The 24,677-nt window shown below is 37.6% G+C and overlaps 1 protein-coding gene across 5 annotated transcripts in view; it reads right to left on the bottom strand.

The window, feature by feature from the left end:
* Positions 1–455: 455 nt before the first annotated feature.
* Positions 456–24,677, bottom strand: part of jarid2a (jumonji and AT-rich interaction domain containing 2a) — a 34,573-nt gene continuing 10,351 nt past the window's right edge. The window contains exons 2-18 of one of the 5 annotated variants that reach the window (XM_079893793.1): positions 24,035–24,158; positions 21,194–21,338; positions 20,269–20,438; positions 15,454–15,633; positions 12,802–12,959; positions 9,509–10,490; positions 7,354–7,832; positions 7,164–7,256; positions 6,946–7,064; positions 6,399–6,469; positions 6,136–6,250; positions 5,942–6,047; positions 4,861–5,043; positions 4,573–4,697; positions 3,693–3,870; positions 3,383–3,490; positions 456–2,210 (exon numbers count right to left, since the gene is read on the bottom strand). In XM_079893793.1, the coding sequence (XP_079749919.1) occupies positions 2,037–2,210; positions 3,383–3,490; positions 3,693–3,870; positions 4,573–4,697; positions 4,861–5,043; positions 5,942–6,047; positions 6,136–6,250; positions 6,399–6,469; positions 6,946–7,064; positions 7,164–7,256; positions 7,354–7,832; positions 9,509–10,490; positions 12,802–12,959; positions 15,454–15,633; positions 20,269–20,438; positions 21,194–21,338; positions 24,035–24,158 (3,510 nt within the window). In that variant the 3' untranslated portion in view covers positions 456–2,036. Of the gene's footprint in view, positions 2,211–3,382; positions 3,491–3,692; positions 3,871–4,572; positions 4,698–4,784; positions 5,044–5,941; positions 6,048–6,135; positions 6,251–6,398; positions 6,470–6,945; positions 7,065–7,163; positions 7,257–7,353; positions 7,833–9,508; positions 10,491–12,795; positions 12,960–15,453; positions 15,634–20,268; positions 20,439–21,193; positions 21,339–24,034; positions 24,159–24,677 lie in introns of all 5 variants that reach the window. The other 4 variants (XM_079893795.1, XM_079893794.1, XM_079893792.1 and 1 more) reach the window with 4 other exon arrangements.

The raw sequence follows: 24,677 nt of genomic DNA on the forward strand, positions 1-24,677 counted from the left end.
ATATACTAATGCATTATTCAGTTTAAAAGTTATATCAGGTAATATTATTTAATGACCTACACTAACATGCACAATGAACAGTTGCATTATTTTATATATATATATATATATATATATATATATATATATATATATATATATTCTTTTTTGTACATGCTTATTCCTCATGCTTATCCATCATATGATGTTCAAAGGAAATATTTTAAAACATTAATAATTTAATAGCACTGTTAAATGTAACCTTCAAATTTAAAAATGAATAGACTTTTCATACTGTATATCATAATGTTGTAATGCCTAAATTAGCATTTAAAATGATTACATTTGTGTTCCATATATTTTTGGGGGGATTTTGGGCATTTCATCAGTTATTGTCCTTGACATCAAAATAGTCACTGTTTGGTAACTGTAATATCTGTGCATCTCCATAAAGAACATGAGGCCAGTGCATTTTTGGAAGGATTGACAAGTGATTTATTTATTAAAACAAAAAATATACAAACCTGAAAATTAAAAAAAAAAAAAAAAAGTAACCAAAAAGCCAATCTCCACTGGACTGGAGGACTGAGTAACAGTGCATACAAATAAACAGTACAAGGATCAGGAGTATCACTGTATAAAATGGGGTGAACAAAAGAAAAGAAAAAAAACAAAAACATTTTAAGGCCATAAAAAGTATACAACCACATTTTGGAAACACTTTTAACCTTAAATACAAGTCTGTCATTTGGAAAGGGGTGACTACCATGTTTGATTACAGGACTTTGATACAGTCAGTGCAATGGGTAGCTAGGCCTATGACATAGTTTACTTTTGGGTAAAAGATTTTTCCTTTCGAATAAAAAAAGTAAAGCTAAAAAACTAGGGATCACCACTATGACATACTTCTCAGTGATTTAAGCAGCACTTATTTTTTGTATGTTTTTTGTAGCAACCCTGTTAACATCTAATTTATATCGATGAAGAAACCAATGTAGAAGTAAGGCTTTTTCTTCATCTCGAGACTCTCTCATCCAAACCCCTAGAGACCCGAACTCAAAGGCTCAATTTATTGGCATATAAACATATTTGGGGCTTTTTCGTTGTTGTTAGATATTAGTATTTCGCAATAATATTCTATGAAAACAAAAGAATATTTAAAGATTTGATTCTTAATGGCAGAAAAGGTGGAGAACCAATTACAAATATAAAGTCGACGGGATAAAAGGGAAAGTGCATTTACAATTCAAATAGTACAAACTGCCTTCGCATGAAACTTGTTATTTGTACTCCAAAGATTTTACTAAAAGGCCTCAAAATGTGCTTTTAAAAGTGGGGAGTCTCCAGGTGGGAATTCGCGAAGGAAATCTCGGATCGGTGCTGTCAGAAACGATCACGGGCTCCTTCACATGTCAGATCTATGTAAAAGTGTCAAGCCTGTACAGGTTTTTTTTTTTTTTTTTTTTGTAGCTGTAGAACCGAAAATGCCAGCAACTACGATACATGTACCGTCTGACGTGCCGGCTGTAATCTTACATGTTCGTTCTTGTTCCTGACAGCATTAAGACGTAATAAACGTGAGCCCAAGAGACAAACAGGCGGTAAGGGTGATGGAGAAAAGTGTCACTACAGCACCAGTTAAACACAAATGATAGGAATAGTATAGGATATATTTATATCTATGTATACGCATATCTATACTCGATTTAATGCTAAAACAACCCCAAAATACTCATCTAAAAACCAATCTCAATACTAGTGCAAAAGGTTTCGTGCTTGTTGAATGAGACCCATTAGTTTATGTCAGGTGCCCTAAACAGTTGTGTACTCGCCGCAAAACACGATGTAACATTTAACCTCCGTACATTCAATATATTGGACTAACCAGCCAGTAACTACATGTATCTGTAATAAAAAAGTGCAATATAACAGCTTGTTGTATTGATATTATACACTAGGTACAAAGAGTATTGAAGAGAGTTTGTACACAAGTATTAGGAACACCTGATATAAAAGGAGACCCGCGGGAATGTCGCTGACGGTCTGGTCTGGTCTGGTTAGGAACGGCCGCTGCTCTTTGAGGCGGAGCTGGAGAGGGGGACCAGCGCTGAGCTCTTGTTCCTGGGGCTTCGTTTTGCTGGTGTCTTGCTGGGACCGACGGCTTTCTGCTTCACTCCCCCCTTCTCCAATGCTCTGCCACACACTCGATTTACCAGACTGTTGATCTGCTCCTGTGCAAAATAGTGTGGGATGATTGATGTTACACATTTACTTTGAGAAGTTAATGCTAAACAGATGTACCGACCGGTACAGCATATTATTCAAAGTCCGCAGTATACACAGAATATTAATTAATAATACAATGCAATGTAATATCATGTTAGAAAATAGATTTTTAACATTGGTGTTCGTTATTAGAAGGCCAAAACATTTTTCACAAAAATTTTATTTTTTTCTTGCCACTGGCTGAATTTAACATGGAATGTAATGAATTATGTGAATTTATGCATCACAACATAATGTTCAGTATTAAAATGGATATTCATTTTGAGATTTGCTAAATATCACATTGTGTTGATACATTTTTATGTATTTATTTTTCGATGACGGCAAAGCAATTTAAATGTAAAAATCAAGGTGATGAGCATACACTACCACTCAAAAGTACTTTTTAAAAAGAAATTAATACTTTTATTTAGGTGCATTAAATTGAGCAAAAGTGACAGTAAAGACATTAACATTGTTACAAAAGATTTATATTTCAATAAATGCTGTTTTGTTTGAGCAGCAAATCAGCATATTAGAATGATTTCTGAAGGATCATGTGACACTGAAGACTGGAGTAATGATGCTGAAAATTCAGCTTTGCCAGCACAGGAATGAATTCACATTTTAAAAAATATTAAAATACAAAACAGGTATTTTTATATTTCTGTTTTTTGTCCATACAATGAAAGTCAATGCTGTATGGGAAAAAAACAGTTTTGTCATTGTTAGTTTTTTGCAGAACACAAAATCTGATATTTTGATATGTCTCTCTGTATATTTGTCCATATAATGAAAGTCAGTGGGGTTCAGAAAATGAATATTTTGTCATCAAATTTTTAAACATATCTCTGTATTTTAAATTATTTAAAATATTTCTCAATGTTACAACTTTCACTGTACTTTTTTTTCCTGTGGTGAGCATATGAGACTTTTTTGTTTTGTTTTGTTTTTCAATAAAAAAACATTTAAAAAATGTTTTATTGACCCCCAAACATTTGAACAGTATAGTATATAATTAAAATTTGTTTTTCACTTATTGATTTTAGTTTTAATATGATTTAATTTTAGACACTACTTGCAAAAGGTAGACAGTGTACAGTTGTACAGTGTACAGTCGCTGTAGACAGTAAAGTACCTCAGTGTAACGAAACATCATCTTGAGGCCGCGGGGAGACCTGCGCTTCTGGATGTATCGAAGAGCGCATTCCAGACAGAAAACCACATTATCATTCTCGTGAACAACCTGTTGAAGAACACACAGGGAGAGAATACAGCATATATGCTAATATGACTTCTTATAGCATAGCATAGCATGAACAAATTAGCCTGAGGAAATTCCTTCATAATTTAAGACAGACCACTCGCTTAGGGTACTTCAACTTGTGGTTACACCTTTACACCCTGAAATGTAGAATATAAAGTGAGGAGTATTACTGTATATTTACCATAGAGAGGTAACACAGATGCTGGCACACTTGGCAGCGCCTGTCAGACGTGTCTTCTGTAAATCTCAAGCGTTGCTGCTTCTTCTTGTCTGCATGAGACTCGCAGTGAGTGCCGTAGCGCGCAGACAGACGGAGCCCGGCCTCGAACAGATCCCCGCGCTGGCTAATCTCTGCATCCCTGAAAGAGCGAAACAGGAATTTTACCCAACATTCTGAGATTCAGCCTCAACTAGCACTTAAAGAGCTTTAAATACATGATTCATTTAATAACACTGTTAAATGTAATCTCCAGCAAACCTCAAAATGAATAAACATTTTTAATATGGTACATCAGACCATTGTGATACCTTAATACCTCAGTTGAAACATGTAAAACTGTCAATTTAACTAAATTATTCTCATAAAATAGTATAGAATTTACTATATAATATATATATATATATATATATATATATAAAATGTACAGGTTTATCTATCAGTGTTATTTTAGCATCTGTTATATTATAATAGTTTAATATTTTGAATTAGATTTTTTTTTTTTTGTCATTTTATGTGGTTTTAATTTAATCATTAGTTTAAGTTATTTTAGTACTTTAACCCTGAAAATGAGAAATGTTGAAATAATATGTTTACATTTTTTATTTCAAGAATTCATGATTATTTCATTATTGTAGTTTTTTTTTTTTTTTCTTAGTTAACGGTAATAACCATGATCTGTGTCAGAAAAATAAAAATCTGAATTTTAATATCGATGAACCTCTAAAAACTCCTTTACTCAGCTCAACCAACCTCAATCAACATGCAATTAAAAAAACAATGGTCATCAAAGAAAGGAATTCGAAGTCAAATCCAGACTGTGGGATGTGTCCATTAAACAGACCTGAGATCTTTGATGAGACTGGAGACTGCATTCATCAGCAGCTTGTTGTCCCGCTCGGATGTAGTGATCTGGTAGAGCAGTTTCTCTGTGGAGAAAGGCTCCTCTATACGGCGCCGTTTAAGGTCCTGCAAAGCAAACACCACACCACACACGAGAGTGAAAGTCAGAGGAAGCGCCGTACTCCCACAGGAATTAGGCAAAACCTCACTTACAAAAATACAGCTCTATTTGAGTTAAACCAAGTCAAGTTCCAGCTGGCTTTGTCCGTCCATGCGTCGAGTCTCTCACCTTAGCTGCCTCGTAGCCCAGTTTCATCCACTGGGGGTTGGCGAAGTGCACAGTCTCTGAGACACTGTAGCCACAACACACCTTAGACACAAAGGTCCCTGGGAAACATACCATGAACTGACCACTCTGTTGCACTGTCCGGTACACTTTCACCCCCTTTCGACGGAGCACCTCTGGAGAAATCTGTCATTGAACATCACGTCAAACCACATTCTCAATTTCATTACAGAATGACAGTAAATGTAATGTTCGCCAAAAATAAAAAAATAATTGAGCTATCTACAGAGCAGATAAGATGATATTTTGAAAAAATTCAGTTTTTTGTCCATACAATGAAAGTCAGTGGGGTCCAAAAAATAAACATCGTCATCAATTTTTGAGTTTTCTACAGAACACAAAAGATGATATTTTGAAAAATGTCAGTGGGATCCAATGTTGTTTTGGGTCCCATTCACCATACTTTCATTATATGGACAAAAACAGTTCTTCAAAATATTTTCTTTTGTGTTCCAAAGACGAAGACATGAGGTTGAGTAAATGATGACAAATGTCTATTTTTGGGTGAACTATCCTTTTAAGAGATACCTAACCTAATACCAACAACATTATTGATCTGACTGTACTAATGCTGTTGTATGAGCTGGACGATGAGATCATTTTTTGCAGAACTGCTTTATTGATGAAATGAAATAATTTAATAATTGATGACCTCTGCAACGGAACTGAATCAACACTGAACTGACTTCAGCTGAACAACATCCGAAATGCATAATTTTCTTGTTATCACTGTAAAGCTGCTTTGAAACAATCTGTGTTGTATAAAGCGCTGTAGACTTGACTTGACTAAGCAGTCCAGAAGTAGGTTTCTCTTCATTTTAAAGTGTCCGTGTTACAGTGTAATTATACATTTAAGTACTGAGTAATAGTAATTAACTACAGATACTTACTATAGTGTTAGGATTAGGTTGTGGTTCAGAGCTGGTTGCATGTAATTATGCATAATTTATAATTTTCACTACTAGGGCACTGTGGAAAAAAAATGTTACCCAGGAGTACACAATTTTCAATGTTCAACTCTTACCATAATGTTCCTCTCTAACATCTCCAGCCCTGGAGTGCCGTTAGCTTGTAGCAGTGTGTGTACTACTTTATCAAGTTTTGATTTCTCTTCAGCTGGAATACAGTACCTGAAGAAAAAGAGACACATTTACTTTGGAATATGCCATATAGTTTCAGTTTATACCAGCTGTAAAGAATGACCCTTTAAACCCTTACCAAATGCAGTCAGCACCAGTGTGTAGGTAATCGATATACGGAAGGCTGTTCTGGTCCTGACACCAGCACGAGGTAGAAAAGACCATGCCTATGTTCAGCCAGGGGATGGTCACTCCTTCATGCAAACACAAACACAAACAGAATGTACTAGATGCCTACAGATAAAATATTCAAACCATTCTAAATGATCTAGTATGGGAATATAATTTAACTCTTGATCATCAAGGTGTTTTATTGTACGCATGGAAGTTTCGGGGCGTTACCTGGCACAGCACCAAGATGACGTAAGATGGATCCTGAGTTATTGGAAAGGACAGTAAGATTCCATCCATGCCTAACAAGACAAACAAATCAAAGGCATGCAAACAATATTTTATGCATCTAGATTTTACTATAAATTTGTATTTTTCAAGCACTTACTCATTTTGATAATAATATTACTTGTATTATAATAGAAATTATAAATGTTAATGATGTTAATTTACATTATATCAGACAATATTGGACATTAAATGGTGCCTGCTCATTTCGCTTACTTTTATACAAAGATTTTAAATTTAAGGTGTGGTCAAAATTAATAATCTTTCTTGAGATACCTGAATTTACTTAAAATGATTTATTATAGCATCTAGTAAAACAACACTTTAAAAGTGTGAACTAAAATGAAAATTAAATATAAATAATATAACAATATAAAATGAAAAATATAGTTGGTAATTGATACCCTGTTGCATTAAGTAATTACTACATTAAGTAATGGTAACAAATACAACCTTATTGAAAAATATTGACATTTTTCTAAACCCTTACTTTGAAAATGGCTCAGTCTTGCCCACAGGAAATCCACTCCCATGAGTCTTAGTGTCAACTCTCCCACAGTGCACAGCAACATGGCATTCCTTTTCCTCAACCAATCTCCAGTACTCCTTCTGTAGCAACAGAGTCAGAAGAGGGCATAACATGACCGGAACAAATCACTGATTCTTGCTCATCAAAGCCAACTATAGCTTGTCAACATGAAGACATACCTCAACTTCAGCAGTGTCTGGCTCTTTGCTGAAGCACATGTTCATAGTATTCCTGGCTGCCCTGTAGAATGTTGTCAAAGAGAACGATTTCCCCTGAGAATGACAGTCACACACTGAACGTCTACACCAAAGACTGATGCTTAAAAAAAATGTTTATCCCAAACTGTATCCCAAAAGTATGCAGATATACCCTGTATATGCACTTGTGTTGTTCACTTATCACCCCTTCTTCCTCCCCTCTCTTCTCTAGTCTTCTCTGCCGGGTGGTTTTCGCAGTGGGGTCCAGCTCTCTGAGGTGCTCGCGCGCTCCGCTCCGGTGCAACGCTCCGTTCACCAGACCATTTTTGGGCTCGCAGCGTGGAAGCAGAAGAGCGGCATGCTGGGATGTGTCTCCCTGGCCCTCTAGGGGCCCACTTCTTCTCTCCAGCGTCTCCTTCTCTGCCATCACTTCCTTCTCCAACTGGGCCCTCTGGGCTGGTGACAGGGAGTCGTAGGAGAGCAGGTACTGGCAGTACGCCTCCTGAAGTTTGGCCAGCCGGTCTTGAGCCGAGCGTGGGATGCCCAGCAGATCGGCGAGCCGGCCCCACGTCTTCAGGTCTGTCACCTGCTGCATGCCCCCCATCTCATTTAGGATCTGGAAGAATCTGGCCAGGTCCAGCTCGCACCCGCCTAACAGGAAGCAAAAAGAATACAAATAGGTCACTCAATATTGCGGTCTCTTTAATTTTGCTTCACTTTTATCTCTAAATGTGTGCGCACATTACCCATTAGTCACAGGCATTCAAACAGCTCACGGTAGTGCCAGACTTGTCGCTGTTTGAGTGGCACATTGAAACTAAAGAAGGATTTGAGGTTGGCAAGAAGGCAGCAGCGCTGATGGTTTTCCCCATTCAGTCAACAAGAGACCAGACTGAGACGTCTATCTAAGTCTTGGCTCTAGATGCACTGTGTAATCTCATCAAAGGAAGCTGCCTTCGCAAACATGAGCTCACTAATCTATCCAAACGGGACAGGTCAATGGCTGAATGACCAATAGATATGCATTTAAAATACAAGTGAAGAAAGGTGAGATGCTGCGTATCTGAATGTTAATACAGTATAAAACACACTACTTACTGTCTGAGCTAACACATGAATCAAATCCATGACTCAAGCCTGGATTTAACAAATAATTGAATGTAATGCAATATAGGTATAAATAAAAGATATCAGGCCCTGTGTAATATGTTATGCCTTTGACCAGTATTAAGAAAGCTACTTTGAAACTGCAGCATCTAAGCTACATGCAAATCAGAATTTGAAGTTTCTTAAGGAGGCAAATGTTTTAAATTTGGTTATAAATTTAACTAATGCAGTTTTTAAATTAATTCATTTATATTTTTATTTAAAGTGATGATATAATTTATTAAAAAAAACAGATTTTTCACACTAAACACAAATAAATAAATAAACTAAAATAGAACCTAATTAAAACAGTGATGAACAGGAGCATTTGACATACATTTCTATTTTCTGCTATTAAAAAAATATTCAGAAGAAACAGATTCGAATAGAATGAATCAGACTTTCGAATGATACATATGAAAGAGAGGAGCGTTTACGACAAACTGATTCCCTAGAATAATTCTTCATTTCAAATGTTTCAAACTAAATCCAGGGTTTTATTAAAGGAATAGTTCACTTAAAAATGTAAATTCTGTCATAATTTACTCACACTCAAGTTAATTCAGTCCTGTATGAATTTCTTTCTTCTGCTGAACACAAAAAGAAGATATTTTGAAGAATGTTGGTAACCAGACAGTTGATGGACCCCATTGACTTCCATAGTAGGAAAAAAAAATACTATGGTAGTCAATGGGGTCCATAAACTGTTTGGTTACCAACATTCTTCAAAATATCTTCTTTTTGTGTTCAGCAGAAGAAAGAAATTCATACAGGACTGAAATAACTTGAGGGTGAGTAAATGATGACAGAATTTACATTTCTAAGTGAACTATTCCTTTAATGGACAATTATTTATATTTCCCCCCATTTCTTACAAACTGATTCACCACAAACAAATCAAGCTTTCCAATGCTACATGTGTGAGAGAGAAGCATTTAAGGCAAAATGATTTACTATACAGTCAAATTCTACATTTGATAGAGAGGACGAATGGATTCACTACAATAAATCAGACTTTCCCATGTTACATATGAAAAGCTACACTACTTACGCTACTACAATATAGCTAGGCTATCTCACGCTAGTTAGTTTTAATTTGTTACTCCCCAACACTTAGACTGTCTTAGACTGTCAAATATGCCCACAAAACTTTGCTTTGGATCTCGTGCAGCACTTCATACCTATAAGTGGAGGCTCTTCCATGTTAATGCCTTGTGTCCGCAGGTGTCTCCTGATGCAGGCCAACCGCTGTACATTCGGACCCCAGCGTCTGCCCAGCTTGTGCACATGCTGCACGTACGAGACGAAGCGCATCTCCTCTTTAAGCTTGCACTCGGGATGCCAGCCCGCTGGCGGAACAACCCGGTACGCCCCGAACGCCTCGGCTTGCCCCCTCACACACTCCATGTAAACTAGCGGGTCGTGGAACTCGCGTGTGCCGGGATAGAAAACGGGAACCTCCGTGACCTCCGCACTGCGCCGGCCTCGCTCTTTAGGCTCAGCTGAGTTGAGGGACTCAGTCGTATTAGAAGGATTGCCTTGTTTTAGAGCATTGCTTGTTTTGGGGGTCTCTGATAGTTCGGGGGAGTTGGCTGGTTTCGAAATGTCTCGTGTTGAGGTAGTGGGGCTGTTCTTGGCCAGAACGGTGGCTTTACAGTGCATTTGTTTGGTGAACATGAGCTTCCCCGCCGTGGCCCGTTTGGGCCGCTGCGATCCTGATCCCGGTGTCTCCTGAGCTGCTTTCCTACTCCGCGTCTCCAAGGGAACCACTTGCAGTTTGAGCCTCTTAACCTCGACCTCTGGTCCAGTCAGACTAACCCCGGCCAGCTCCAACTGCCTCTTTGACTGCCTCAGTCCGTTTCGTCTGGGTGGGAAAGTGTCCGTCCCACACAGCCTCCCAGCGATTGCTGGTGATAGCCCCTGTTTTTGCATCTTGGCGTGGCTGGTTTGGGCTTTTCCTGAGTTGGAGGGCGTGTGGGTGTGGCGTGTGTGTGTCTGTGTGTGCGCGCTCAGGCTGAGCTTGGCCTCTTTGAGCAGTCTGGCTTTGGTGTAAGTCACGTGGCCCTTGGGGTATTTCACAGCTTTGGTCGGGGGAGTACGGAGTTCTCTCGTCTTCCTAGTACTGATAGCGGAGGCTCCCGATGTTCCGTTCATTTTGGAGGGCTGAGGGATGACAAAAAGAATTGTTTTGTTATGTCATTTATTTACACTGACTGTACAAAACTGTACAACATACTTCAAGCTGCTCTGTCATTTTTCTATTTTTTATTGTATCTGGTTTAAAACATGTGACAAGTTTTAGTAATATTAATATTAAAATTGACTGTCATGTCATTGACCTTAATCTTTAAATGTATGCATTTGACACGTTTATCCAATATAAATTACATCTCATTCAATCAGTACATGCATTCCCCTGGAAACAAAACCATGACCCTGTCACTGTTAGAGCTTCAGTAAACACTGTGGTTTCCTGTGCTACAACATGAGTTTGACATTTTGATGATTTAAAGGCAAGGGCTGAGAGTGTTGTTGTACAGAAGAAGCATACATTACTTCCTCAAATTCAATATATAACAGCAAACTCCAATTATTCATTCTCAGAGTGACCACATTCTTCCACTAGGGGGCTCAGTGGAGCAGTTCTTTCAATCTTTAGGGAGCTCACGCACGTGACCTGGGCCATGTATGTTCCATCTGCATGTGGTGGGGGATGGGGGAAAATTAATTTGTCTCAAAAACCAAAGTTCTTGACAGAAACCACAACAGATCTACAAATGGTCCACCACATAGAGAGACAGTTAATGTTTACAAAAATGGGACGCAGTCCAGAGTATGTGCTACTTCCACACTCCACTGGTTTTGATTGTGTGAGGAGAGAGAGAGAGGGGGTTGGGTGGAGGAGAGATGACATCATGTGTTGCTATAGGCCTGCTGCAGGATGGTAGGGAAGGGTAAAGCTAACCGTATGTTGCTCTGAGTCCATAGAACGCTCTGGCAGGAGGGGAGGAAATTTTGATGAACACTCACACATTGGTCTACATAGTCTGAACTGACTGAATTAGCAGACAGGAATACAAGCAAATGACACTGTAAGCACTGGAATATAATGTTGTAATAGTGTGTGTGTGTGTGGGAGATGGCATCTAGTATTTCTTGAAAGTCGAACAATTTTTATTTTTTTATTTTCAATTATTCATCATTCACTTACAGTAATGGTCATTCAGAGATCAGTTAAGTATATATTGTGGTGTATAACTGCAACTAATATCAGCATATGAAAATAAAGCTTACCACAATAAGAGATTCTCAATTATAAAATGTGTTATTGTGAGCTGGCTATGTAGCTCCTACAAAGAAGCAGGATTTTAAGGTATTTATAGCAGAATCTGTCATAATATTAATTATATTCAACAGTTATACATTTAAAGCCCTAACAGCCCATGCTTTTTATTTATTTTTCTATTTTTGCTGTCACCACAAATTCATTTTCCTGTTATCTTGACATAACAAAACTTGTTTTTTAAAGACTGTGGTGAAAATCAAGTTTTTAATGTTGTTTATATGTCTATGTGGTGTTTTTAATATAAATTTGCACATGGTTTGTCTTAAAGCATAAGCCAACACCATTGCTGAGTATTTTCTCTTTTTAAACTGCAGTGATCTACAGACAGTCTCAAAAACGCAGTTTCAAATCGCTGGTGTTTCTGATGTCACAAACTACCTTGTAACCAATCACGTCAATGTGCCAGTGGGCTTTAGCCTATCATTACTATGTCGTGAAGCAGGGGAGTCTCAAGAGAAGCCATTTTATCCCGGTATTTCTTCTGTTGATATGAAAAATCGGGTAGATTTAGCGGGTGTATGATGTATATTACGATGCTATGTTGAACTATATCCCTTTCTCCACTGACGTTCTGAGTTGTTCAAAGCATATCTAAGGATGCTGATTTTAGAAGGCAGACTGAGATGGCGAACGGGAACATGGTTTGTGCAACATTAGCAACACATTATTAGCTGTTTGATAACATAGTCAAGCAAAAGGCTTATATTAATTACCGTTATGTGTCCGACGTTGTAAAGAGCGACACCATTGTGCCGCGTTTACTACAGTAAGTTGACAGAGTGGATCCCTGAGCTGGCGCGAGTGAGCGGAGGTGGGGCTAATTTGCATATTCATGGAAACACGTATACTAAATGAAGCAAGGGCGTAGAGTTACATTCAAGCTATTTTAAGGCATGAAGAATTTTTTTCCACAGGATTTTTTTTTAAATATGTAATTTTGGTGATCAAAGATGAGTTTTATGGGATACAATTATTGACTACAATCTCTATTTGAATGTCATTTTCTCTTGGAATGTACAACTTTATTGTGGTAGACACTATAGTGATTTTGAAACATACTCAGAAAAATATGTGACCTGAACAACAAAACAAAACAAAGTAAAAAAAAACTAAAAAATCTACTCCTACCTGTTGTTTTTGTTCAGCCCTGTTGGGTCGTAGATTGTGTGTAGTGGACGTCCTAACTGATGCTACAGAGTTCTTCTCCTTCCCATGGACCCGGTCTCTCCCTCTGGCTCTCAAACTGCCTCTGTGTTCCTCAGCAGCTCGCGCCTGCCCGTTAAATACTGGAAGAGGAGAAGCACACAGCACAGATCTAATGTTAAATCTTTTAGCTCACTTTTTTTAGTATATGTATGCACACTTCATTTCTAAAATTCTAAATAAAACAAGAAAAATTGGGCATATTATAAAAGTTGCCACATGTATTTATTTTGATGCTTTTGTGTCTATTTTATAGGGTGCATTATGGGTGCACAGTGATTCGAAGCACTGATTTAAACAGATTGTTTCCCTCCTAGGTGAACTAAACCAGGTGATTTAGTACTGTAGTGGAAAAAAGGCCCAGGTTTTTTTGAGGCTTTCTGTTGAATGGTCCTGCTGTAGCTGACTGCTCTGCGTTCCACTTTCTGTGCACTTGACTTGTAAATTGCTCTTATAAAAGAAGACTGCCAAGCAGCTAACAGAGTCTGCATAGAGGCCTTGTCAAACACATGAGAATTTATGGGATTTTAAAGCTCAAATATTGTACCAGCAAAGCTGCTTATAGCTCTCAAAATAACATCAATAAATCACTGAAACCCAGTAACACAAATGACTAAATGCCACTAAAAATGCTCACTTTTTAGAAACAGCTGTGTTAAAAGACTAATGCCCTGCTTTGACTGTAAGAACAACTTAATATTGTGTGAAAATCTACTATAACAGATTTTCATTCTTCCTGAGAGCCACCCACATTGAAGTTGGACAAAAGAAGCAAAGTTTTCAAAGTTGTGAGCCTCCATTAGCTAAACAGATGGTGAACTGAACAGAGAGTCTAATGTTAGCAGCAAAACACTAAACAAGTATTGAAATGCTCTTTGGGTCACTTTACAAAATGAAAGCTTCTAGAGGGACCAGCTTATCATTCAAACAGTTTGGAGCTCGGCCAATGGCGCACATAAAAGTGTCATATTTAGCATGTGTTCTCGTACAATATAAGGAGACGTGGTTCTGGTTTCATTATAAAGTATGGATGCTCAATACGACTCCCAATTTCATTAGTATGCACAGAGAGTTCTCTTTCAGAAACATATCCCACATACAGGCATGACAAACGGCGCAAACTTCGGCAAAATCTTAGTGTTCCAGCATTTGAGAGGAATAATCTAAAATAAAGACCCTGAAAGCTGTTCCCAGTTTTGGACACAGACACTGTTTATCCTTAAGGTCCAATCTGACCTCGAAGCCCCAGCGAGGTGACGGTTGTGTGGTTGTAGTTTGTCAGGAGCCCCTCAGACATGTGTTGAGTATGTGGAGCAATATTGGGTTACTGAGGTGTCAGATTACACTGCAGATTTTGCTGAGTCGGTAACAGGGTCTGGTTACAAACCCAGAGACTGAAATGGGCCAAGAACTCAAAACACAAGAACAGAGTGGCATTCAGCATTTTATTAAATGGAATCTCAGCTAAATTCAGCTTGGCCTGTTTCAATCTGTTAGCTATAATTAGTACGCAAATCTCAAGAGAAAGAGGAAAATGAGCACAGTGACTAATGGAGTCACAAATAATCAAAATGAATGTGAAAATAATCATCAATACACACAAATATTCATAATAATATATCATATATGGAATATCTGTAGCACAACTTGTCTTTTAACACTGAAATGTATACACTTATATTAAATATTTACTGTGAATTTTTTGTTATTCATTTTTTTTTTGTAATGTAAAATATATGTTCAACCATTCAAAGTTTTGGGGTCGATATGATGTTTTAATGTTTTGAAAGAAGTCTCTTATGTTCACCAAGGCTGCATTTAATTGATCAAAAATACAGTAAAACAGTAAACATTACAATTTAATAAATTTGATAAATTTCCAATAATGTGTAGCTGTGATGGCAAAGCTGAATTTTCACATGATCATTCTCATATGCCGGGCTCAAGAAACATTTCTGATTATAAATCAATGTTGAAAACCAGTTGTGCTGCTTAATGTTTTTGTGGAACTGATATCTTTTCAGTATTCTTTGATAAAAAGAAAGTTCAAAAGAACAGAATTTGTTTGAAATAGAAATCTTCTAACATTATCAATGTCTTTACTGATCAATTTAGTGCATTCTTGCTTGCTTAAAGCATTTTTTTTAAAATCATACCCCACACTTTTGAATGTTTTATATTATATTATAATCATGTCCTTGTTTTTTTGCATGTGTGCATTCTCAGACGTTGAATACCTTGTGTTATATGGATGGTATACAGCAAATGTAGGCAATCTGACAGTGAGGGCTGTGTATAGTCACGGCTCATTAACTGTATGGTGTGGAAAGAGGCCGGGCCATAACTCACCTCACTGGGGTCCTTAAATGGAACCAAATGTCCAGGCTGTCTGCTACTGGCAGTGCAATAATACACTACACATGCTACACAGTAAAATGGACTGTAAATTGCTATTTTAAGTAAAAAGGATTATAAAACGCAAAGCAAGATAAAGTTTATGAGAATAAGTGTGTGTGTTTGTGGTTATTCACACACTTTAACTATCCAATGGATGGAGTGTTTCAGGGGTGTAAGTACCATGACCGTTGGCGATGCATTTGTTATGTCCTTTGCTCTTGCGAGGAGTGGACTGGCAGGAAGCAGGGGCATTGCTAGCGATGTCTTCTTCCTCCTCCTCATCCTCTTCCTTGTCTTCATCATCTTCATCATCCTTAGCAGTACCAAAGTATGCAATGTTGCTGGGCAATGCAGCAGAGCCTGAACCAATGAGAAAGGGTAAAGACAAAGTGAGGAAGAGTCATGCAGAGAGAGAGAGAGAGAGAGAGAGAGAGAGAGAGAGAGAGAGAGAGAGAGAGAGAGAGAGAGAGAGAGAGAGAGAGAGAGAGAAATATAAACAGAACAGAACAGTGGTAATGGCTACCAGCCGAGATTAAAAAAAGATTAAATCTCCACATATCTTGCTTTGAAAGAAACCTAGTAGTCCTTGAAGGGATATTTCACACAAAAATGAAAATGATGTCTTCATTTACTCGCTCTCACATTGTTTCGAACCTGTATGACTTACGGTCTTCTCTGGCATGCCAAAGAAAATATTTAAAAAAATGTTTGTTCATACACTACCGTTCCAAAGTTTGGGGTCAGTAAAAAAAAAAAAAAAAGTATTTATTAATTAAAAAATAAATAAATAATCTTTAGCTATTAAAATTACATTTACAAAAAGTGACATTAAAATTAGTTTTTGTTACATTTTTTTTTTTTTTCAAATAAATAATATTCTTTTGATCTTTCTATTCATAAAGAAATTGAAAATTTTGCTTTGCCAGCACAGACTAAATTACATTTTATATATTAAAATAGAAAATCGTTAAAATATTATTTCACAATATTACGGCTTTTACTAATCAAATAAATGCAGCCTTGGTGAGCATAAGAGACTTCTAAAAACATTTTTAATTACATTTCCAACCCCAAACTTTTGAATAGCATAGCATAATGATAGTCAATGGGGTCCAAAACAACACAGGACCTCACTGACTTTCCAGGTATTAAGGAAACTTTTCAAATTGTTATTTGTTCCGCAGTAGAAAGAAAGAAAGTCATACCGATTTGTAATGACATGATGGTAAGTAAACAATTACCTTTTTTTTTTAACTTTTGCTTTACTCTATCAAATATAAGAAGTTTCTGTGTTCCTAAAACTCTAGTGTGTATTTGTGCATTGTGCAAATCTGCTTATCCTGTTTAACTTCACTGTCCCAGCACTGTAAGAAAGAGGCGTTGATAGTGACGGTAGAGTGGTCCAGTCTAGTGCTCATCGCATGTGCTACTGATCCTCGCTGAAGGGTTCAGTGCTCACAATGGAGAGCCTGTTCACAAGCTTTATTCCACATTCCCTCAATAGCCTTTTATCTGCACCAGAGTCACTGAGTGCTTGCATGTGCCATAGCATGTGATTGTGTGTGTGTGTGTGTGTGTGTGTGTGTGTGTGTGTGTGTGTGTGTGTGTGTGTGTGTGTGTGTGTGTGTGTGTGTGTGTGTGTGTGTGTGTGTGTGTGTGTGTGTGTGTGTGTGTGACCCTGGACCACAAAACCAGTCACATGGGTAAAAAAAAAATTTTAATTGAGATTTATACATTTATTTATTCCGTTGATGTATGGTTTGTTATGATAGGACAAGATTTGGCCGAGATACAACTATTTGAAAATCTGGAATCTGAGGGTGCAAAAATCGCCATTAAAATTGGCAATCTTGCTGCATTCACTCACAAAAATAAATGTTTTATATATTTACGGTAGGAAATTTACAAAATATTTTCATGGAACATGATCTTTACTTAATATCCTAATGATTTTTGGCATAAAAGAAAAATCGATAACTTTGACCCATACAATGTATTGTTGGCTATTGCCACAAATATACCCGCGCAACTTGTGACTGGTTTTGTGATCCAGGGTCACATATGTGCGCCTGAGGAGGGAGTGGGAAATGGGGCCAACTGGAGAGAAATAGAGAGGAGAAGTGGCCCGGCTGCTTTTGAATCAATCCACTTCTCAAACCACAATAACCAATAGAGTGTTACATTTATATTGCAACCTGTTCATATATGCCATTATTTGAGATCAATAGAAATGAACTATGTGAAACCTTATTAGCGACTGGTTGTGGACGGCGAGCTATAATATCCAGGTGAAATGGGAGCTGAGCTGAATTGTGAAAGAAAGGATTTTTGGGCCCCCTAGATTAAGGAGAAAGGCTCTTTAGGCCAGTCCTCCATCATCAAGGGCTTTAATAAGGGCTCCTGCGGGCTTTGACCCATTGCCTATTGTTTACATCTCAAGAGGCAACTGAATGATTCTTCGATTCCTCTCTTATAATGCCCTGAGATTTTGAAGAGCCATTTCAGAGTGAATATTAATGAATGCGATTTTCATCTCACAATACTACTCTACAGTAATACAGCTGATGATTTGATATGATTAAGTATTCAACTCTCACGTTCATTATTTAACATGAATCATTTTGGAATCTGCAGGAAAGAGGTCTGTGTTTAGTCCTAGTACCCTATTATTTTTGGAAAGAGATGAACATCACGACTCATGTCATCCTCTGATATGAATTCTTTCTCGAAGCAATGTGTGACATTGCTTGAGGATTTTTGTGAACCCAAATCTGTTTTTACTTCTGTCCCTTATGGGCTGATGGAGAGTGAGAAAGAGAGAGAGAGAGAAACAGGCTAAAAATAAAAAATAAAAAAAGAAGCCATTTCAGTCATCACATCACTAGCTTGGTTGGAAACAAACCAATATATATAATACCAGCCGCAAACTTTGGAATGGTAGTAATAACATTATATATTTAATAAAAAATTGAATAAAATAAATAATTGTATTACTACCATTCAAATTTTGGGGTTGGTATATTTTAAAAAATGTTTTGAAACTGCATTTATTTGATTAAAAATACAGTAAAAACAGTAAAGTTGTAACATACTTTACTATTTAAATTAACTATTTTCTGTATTAAAATATTTTAAAATGTAATTTATACCTGTGATGCCAAAGCTGAATTTTCAGCAGCCACATGATCCTTCAGAAATCATTCTAATATACTGATTTGATGCTCATGAAAAGTCTTATTATTAATGTTGATTTTTTATGTGAAACCATTTGTTTTAAAATAGAAATCATAGAAAAATAGAATACAAGTAAATGTCTCAAAAGTAAATTATATAAATGCAGGTTTGAACATGGCAAATATTTTCACTGTTTAGTAGTTCAAGAAGAAGCTTTTAGAAGCAGACACCACAATAAAATAAAAAAGATTTTAATGCACATTGATAAGTGACATCTGAGCTTCCCCACTCATGAGAAACACCAGCTGCCACTGCGTCTGAGTTATGGCTTAAATCATCCTTGACTTATGTGACACTACAAGCTCTGGTTATATTTAAAAAATCCATAAACTGATCCACAATTCCACTCTCACATTTACATTTGTGCTCAGTTCTAACCGAATAATGAAAAGAGGTTTGATATGATGACAGGGACGAATGGAGACTGGGGAAAAAAAAGATTCTCATTTACATTCTTTATGTTTGAAAATCCATTAACCCACTTTGCTCTTAGCCAAAGAGTCCATGGCAAATCCAATCAGTCTGTTTCCTGTCTTTACACAGACGTATGCGAGAGAGAAGAGAGATGGAGAAAGTCAACCATTTCAAAGGAGCCTGAGAAATGTAAGTGAGTGGGAAAGGAGAGAGAATACGAGAAATTATGACTCGATTTCTGCCATGAGATGAAAAAGGATGAAGGACTGCAGCAGAATTTATAGCTGTCACAAATCCAGACTGTGGCGATACCATCATTGTTTACATGCACAAATTTACACTAGCCAATTATTCTCAATTGCTTGAGTCCTGTCCCACAAGGTCATGTACACTCCTTAAACTATGTTTTTTTTTAATTGGATAAATCAAAAAAAAAAAAAATTGTGTCATTTTTATTTATATTATATGTCTATTTATTTTATTTTTCAGTTTTAGTTTAGTTTAGTAATTTTACTTCAGTTAGTTCTCGTTCGTGTATTTCATCTAAAATTTATATTTCAAATTTATTTCAGCTTTATTTCAATTATTAAAGACAACTCCTAATTGTTTTAGTTAACAATAACAGCACTGGTCAAAACCAGAAGTAAACTCAATTATTTCAAAATATCACCCAAAATCGTTTTTTGTTTATTATGGTAGTTAGGATTTTTATAAATGTTTTATTATTCATATTGTAAACATATTCACTGATGCTCTTTCTCATAACATCTTCAACATCCATATGCAACCCGTCTAAAGCTAAACTGACCAGTAATATTCTGTTTGCTTAACAGATATTAAGCATCGGGATAACAAACATGCTCTTTAAAAAAAAAAGAAAAAAAAGCAACCTTCATGTATAAACCAGAATCTAAATTTATTTTCGAATGAATTCTCCCTATGAACTCGAATAGTATAACAGCTACGCCCACACTGAAATCCCATTGGACCATAGTTCCACTCCACATGAATATTAAACAAGCAAACATGGACAAGAAGACATCCCTCATCTACTTAAACATCTTCTGGAGCTCTTCCTTGCCATTGTCACCTTTGACTCGCTTACTGGAAGGGTCCAAATTGAATTGAAAATGCACACTGGGAGATCAGCCAAGACACAAACACTGTAAATAACATCAGCACACACGAGAGAGTCACAAAAATGTTTGCCAGTAATAACCGAGTCTCCCATGTGAGAGGTGAATGTGCGCTGCCCAGAGGCAAAGAATTATGGAGTCTGTAAACATTTTTAGAGTTGAGAGAGTGAGAAAATGAAGACAGACAAAGATAGAAGGAGAGCAGACCCACCTCTTAGACAGAGGAAGTTGAGGAAGTCTTCAGTTTTGGGTTTGCGTCTTGTGAGATGGTTGTGCGGGGCGGCTGGGCTTGGGGGCATGGCCTTCAGCGCTTTCAGCGGGGTGGCGTTGGGAGAACAGGGATGAGACTGAGCAAACTTCCTCTGAGCCTGCAGTCTTGGCCTGGTATGAGAAACAGGGAATATAAAGGATTAGTTCTGTTAGAAATGAAAATTTCCCTCCATCCTTCATTTATTCAACATTCAAGTTTGAAGATTTGCATTGGTTGCTCTTCTCTAAGCAATTGCAATGAATGCAGATCAAGCTTTCTTTTTCCTTTGTATGTGACACTACAGAAAGTCATGTGGGTTTTGAACAATATTCAGTTGTTCAAGCTCTTTTTTTACAAAGATACTTTCATTTGATGCCTCATGTTTTATTGAGACCAAAAACTAGTTCACAAACCAGATTTTTGGAATCAATAAGAGGAAAAAGGCAATCATAGCGATCTGAATCGCTCCTTTGCTAGGAAAAGAGTTGCTAATCTAATCCCATAGAAGACCTGCGGAGGGAAGCAGTTTGGTTTGAGATAAAAGCTCAGCAAAAAGTCTGACTACGCAAGTTATTTTTAATTGGCCAACGTTGTGTTTGGATGCTTGTTTCCCAACAGGCTTAACCCACAAGACGTCCATGTTTGACCAGGTACACCAGTTAAGTTTAGCTGGTGAACAGTGTGGGTCAGCCTAGAATTTAACTTTATGCTGTTTTCATGCATTTCATGCCCTGAGCCATTGTTAAATCTGTTATATTCCCACCTAGATCAATCATCATGATATGTATCTGTGAAACCACATTTTATCCATGTACTAACTTAGAATGGCATAAAACCACAATATACTGTGCTGGAAATATCACAGAGAAAGGCTCAGTAAACTCACCTTTTCCTGACAGGCCCATCTATTGAGTATTCATGGCTGTGGTCTTTGCTTTGAACAGCATGTTGTGTCCTGTCTGACTTACAGCTTCCAGCAAACAGCCCAGCTTTAGTTCCCAAACCGTTCAAATGACCATTTGCAAAGGAGCCTGGGAAAAGAGGTGTGGTTTAAGCAACAGACATTTAAGTTTAAGCAACAGACATATACACATAAATACAGAAGAAAACAATTTCCTCCATCCTATTTTTAATATTGCTATGACATTTATCTATTAGCAAATAAAATATATATAAAGGGCGTAGCATCCACAGCAACTCTTCAGTGCCTCTGAAATGGAGAAGAGGTTTGAAACAGGATTTTTCCAATCATTCAGTCTGCAGTGAACAAACACAAGTGGACACTCAGACTAAGTGCACACTCAGGATAAACTGACAGGAAGTAGGGAAAATTACAGTGCCTACAGTGTCCTGTTACAAATCTCTAAGGTTTCAGTCATGTTAAGCAGCCAAAAATAAACATGTAGTCTGTGAATTAAGAATACAACATGTGCATGAGTTATTGGCTTTCCTCTTGCCTTATACAAAATTGAGAATAATAATAGCAGATCTATCGATATGTATGGGGCCATCTCCCATCTTGCAACATCTTGAGGACTGAGGCAGAGTTGGTGCGCCCAAAGTACTGAGGTGAACCCGGAGGGAAGGAGGAGGCCGACAGAACCAAAGGGGTGGAGGGACGAGTCAATGGCGAAGGCAAAAAATATGCAGAGGCTGTCGTCGTCGTAATGAACGAAAGGATCTAAAAACCTCTGCATATGTAGCTATCCCAAGGGAAAGATCCCCCTGGGAGAGGTGGAGGATCCGAACTGCTGCTAGATCCATGTATTATGGTCTGTTATTCTGTCACACTGTGGTTGCAGCAGGAATGATGAAAAAAGGAGCAAGATCTATGTTCAGCAGATTTTAATAATAACTCAATAACAATACTCAGGAATCTAAGCAATCTCAAAGAACTGGAACAGAACAACCACAAACATAGACAATAACAGACAGAGGGCAACTGAAACTTGAGGGTTATGTATCGAAGAAACACAGGGTTTCTAAACAATATCACCGGCCACTTTATTAGGTACACATGTTCAGCTGCTCATTAATGCAAATATCTAATCAGCCAATCACATGAAAGGAGATTTAAGTGACTTTGAACATGGCATGGTTGTTGGAGCCAGACGGGCTGGTCTGAGTATTTCAGAAACTGCTGATCTACTGGGATTTTCACGCACAATCATCTCTAGTGTTTACAGAGAATGGTCCGAAAAAATATCCAGTGAGTGGCAGTTCTGTGGGTGAAAATGCCTTGTTTATGCCAGTCAGAGGACAGAGGCCAGAGGTCAGAGGACAATGGTCAGACTGGTTCAAGCTGATAGAAAGGCAACTTTTTTCAACTTCGAGCACTGGGTGTAGAAGATGTATTCTTGGCACACTTTGGGAACCAATTGAGCCTTAAACTAAATGCCAGAGCCTACCTGAATATTGTTGCTGACCATGTCCTTCCCTTTATGACCACAGTGCATCTTCTGATGGCTACTTCCAGCAGGAGAACATACCATGCCACAAAGCTCAAATCATCTCAAACTGGTTTCTTAAACATGACAGTGAGTCATGTTTATTGAAGTGAAGTGAGTGAACTTCGCAGAATCTTGTGAGTTAGAATGCAGCTACTAACTGCACAGGATAACATGTCGCTTTACAATTTTTAGAATTCTGAAGGATGCTTTTTAATTACAGAGTATGTGCAAGACTCTCTGAAATACAATGCGATGTTTTTGATTACAAACCAATTACAAAGGAATCCTTAAGTGTTTTTGAAAGCATATAAAGCGGTGAGCTCGTGAGGTGATCTGTACATGCCCTTGACATTCTCTGCGAGATGATGCACTGCATCATCCACAGCCAGGCGGGTCACTGAGTTCACCCCATTAGAGTGCAGTGATTTGAGAGCAGTGAGTGAGAGCGCTTTGCAGCCTCGGTACATGAAACCCATACAGAGAGGGCATTATTCAGGGCATAATTTACTTTGCTCACACATTTTCAGTGCAATCATGGCAGAACAATAATATTCCTAATGGACCATTGAGAGGCTGAGGAAATAAAGAAAAGTCCCACAGTGTCATGTGTTCCCCCTGAGTGTCACAGCTGGCTGCAGACACATGAGCTCAGCATCTAAGGCAAAATAATTCATCAAATACCAATGCACCTTTGAAACACCACACTGAACTGTAGATCTCAGTGTAATTTGAACCTGTAAATTGCTCAAAATGAATAAATGTAATTCCAGAAGAACAAACTTACATTTATGTAACAAAATAGGCCATTTTTGACATTTAATATCTGGGATTATTTATAATACAAAAAACCTCAGCAAACATAAAACTGGGTTTGGCAATGCCAAAACAGCATAGAACATCATCTGCACAGGATATGAGTTTAGAAATATGACCAAGTTGAAGGACTGGCTCATGAATTTTAACTAACTAATATGCCTGGATGTGTTAGAAAGATTACCTGGCAATGTCAGCATGAAGATAATTAATATTCATGAGCTCAGTCTCTGCCATATGGTGACATCACAACCTAACCATCATCTTAAAACTCATTCTAGCGCCACTGTTAAGGTACGATATTCTCAGCATATTATTCTCTAAAGGGGTTCAGAATGGCAGCTGAAAGCAACAGCGTCAGATGTCACAGAAATGAGTTCTTTACTGCAGCTGTTCTAAAGGTCAGTCTCCATTCTGTAGTGTAGATCGCTGAAAGCACTGCTCTAGAGAAGAGGAATACTCACCATTAACTATTCCAGTGCCATTCTCCACTTTGCTCTTCTGAGCCGTCTTAAACTCTTTAAGGGAGAGGTAGAGCACCCGGCGGACCACTCTCTCTTCCGACCATGGGATCCCATCGTTATCATCCTGCAGAAAGGAAAGAGTTTGTTTTAGAGCTCTAAAATGAAACACATGACCTATAGTCACCTCACAAGAAAAAGAAACAGCTCTTTAAATAAACAGTTTAGGAATAATTAGTCAAACAATTGATACAGGCATGATTTCATTATGTCAAACAAATGAAATGACAAACACTGAGCGTGGATGAGAGAGAAAAAACACAGTAAAGCTATACAGACAGAGAACTGTGCTATAAATAGTGCAGTTGGCTGCAGTTTCTCAATCCCAGCACATGTCAGAAAGCCTTTTATTACTGAATGCTCCAAAAGCAATGACAACAAATGTTAGCATAACATTTGTTACCCATAGATTACCTAATGTGCTGCAGTAAGACATCTCTGTACTAGGTAGCTGAATGACCTCACTGTTCTTCACAATTCTCTCAAAGTCTCCAAAAAAAGTCTTTCATCCAATAATGTGATCTCTTATAAACTGTTAAATCTCTTTATCATAACAGCTCATTGCCTTAGCCTGTCCCCCTCACTA

Source organism: Squalius cephalus (assembly GCF_949319135.1).
Source record: "Squalius cephalus genome assembly, chromosome: 15".
NCBI lineage: Eukaryota > Metazoa > Chordata > Actinopteri > Cypriniformes > Leuciscidae > Squalius > Squalius cephalus.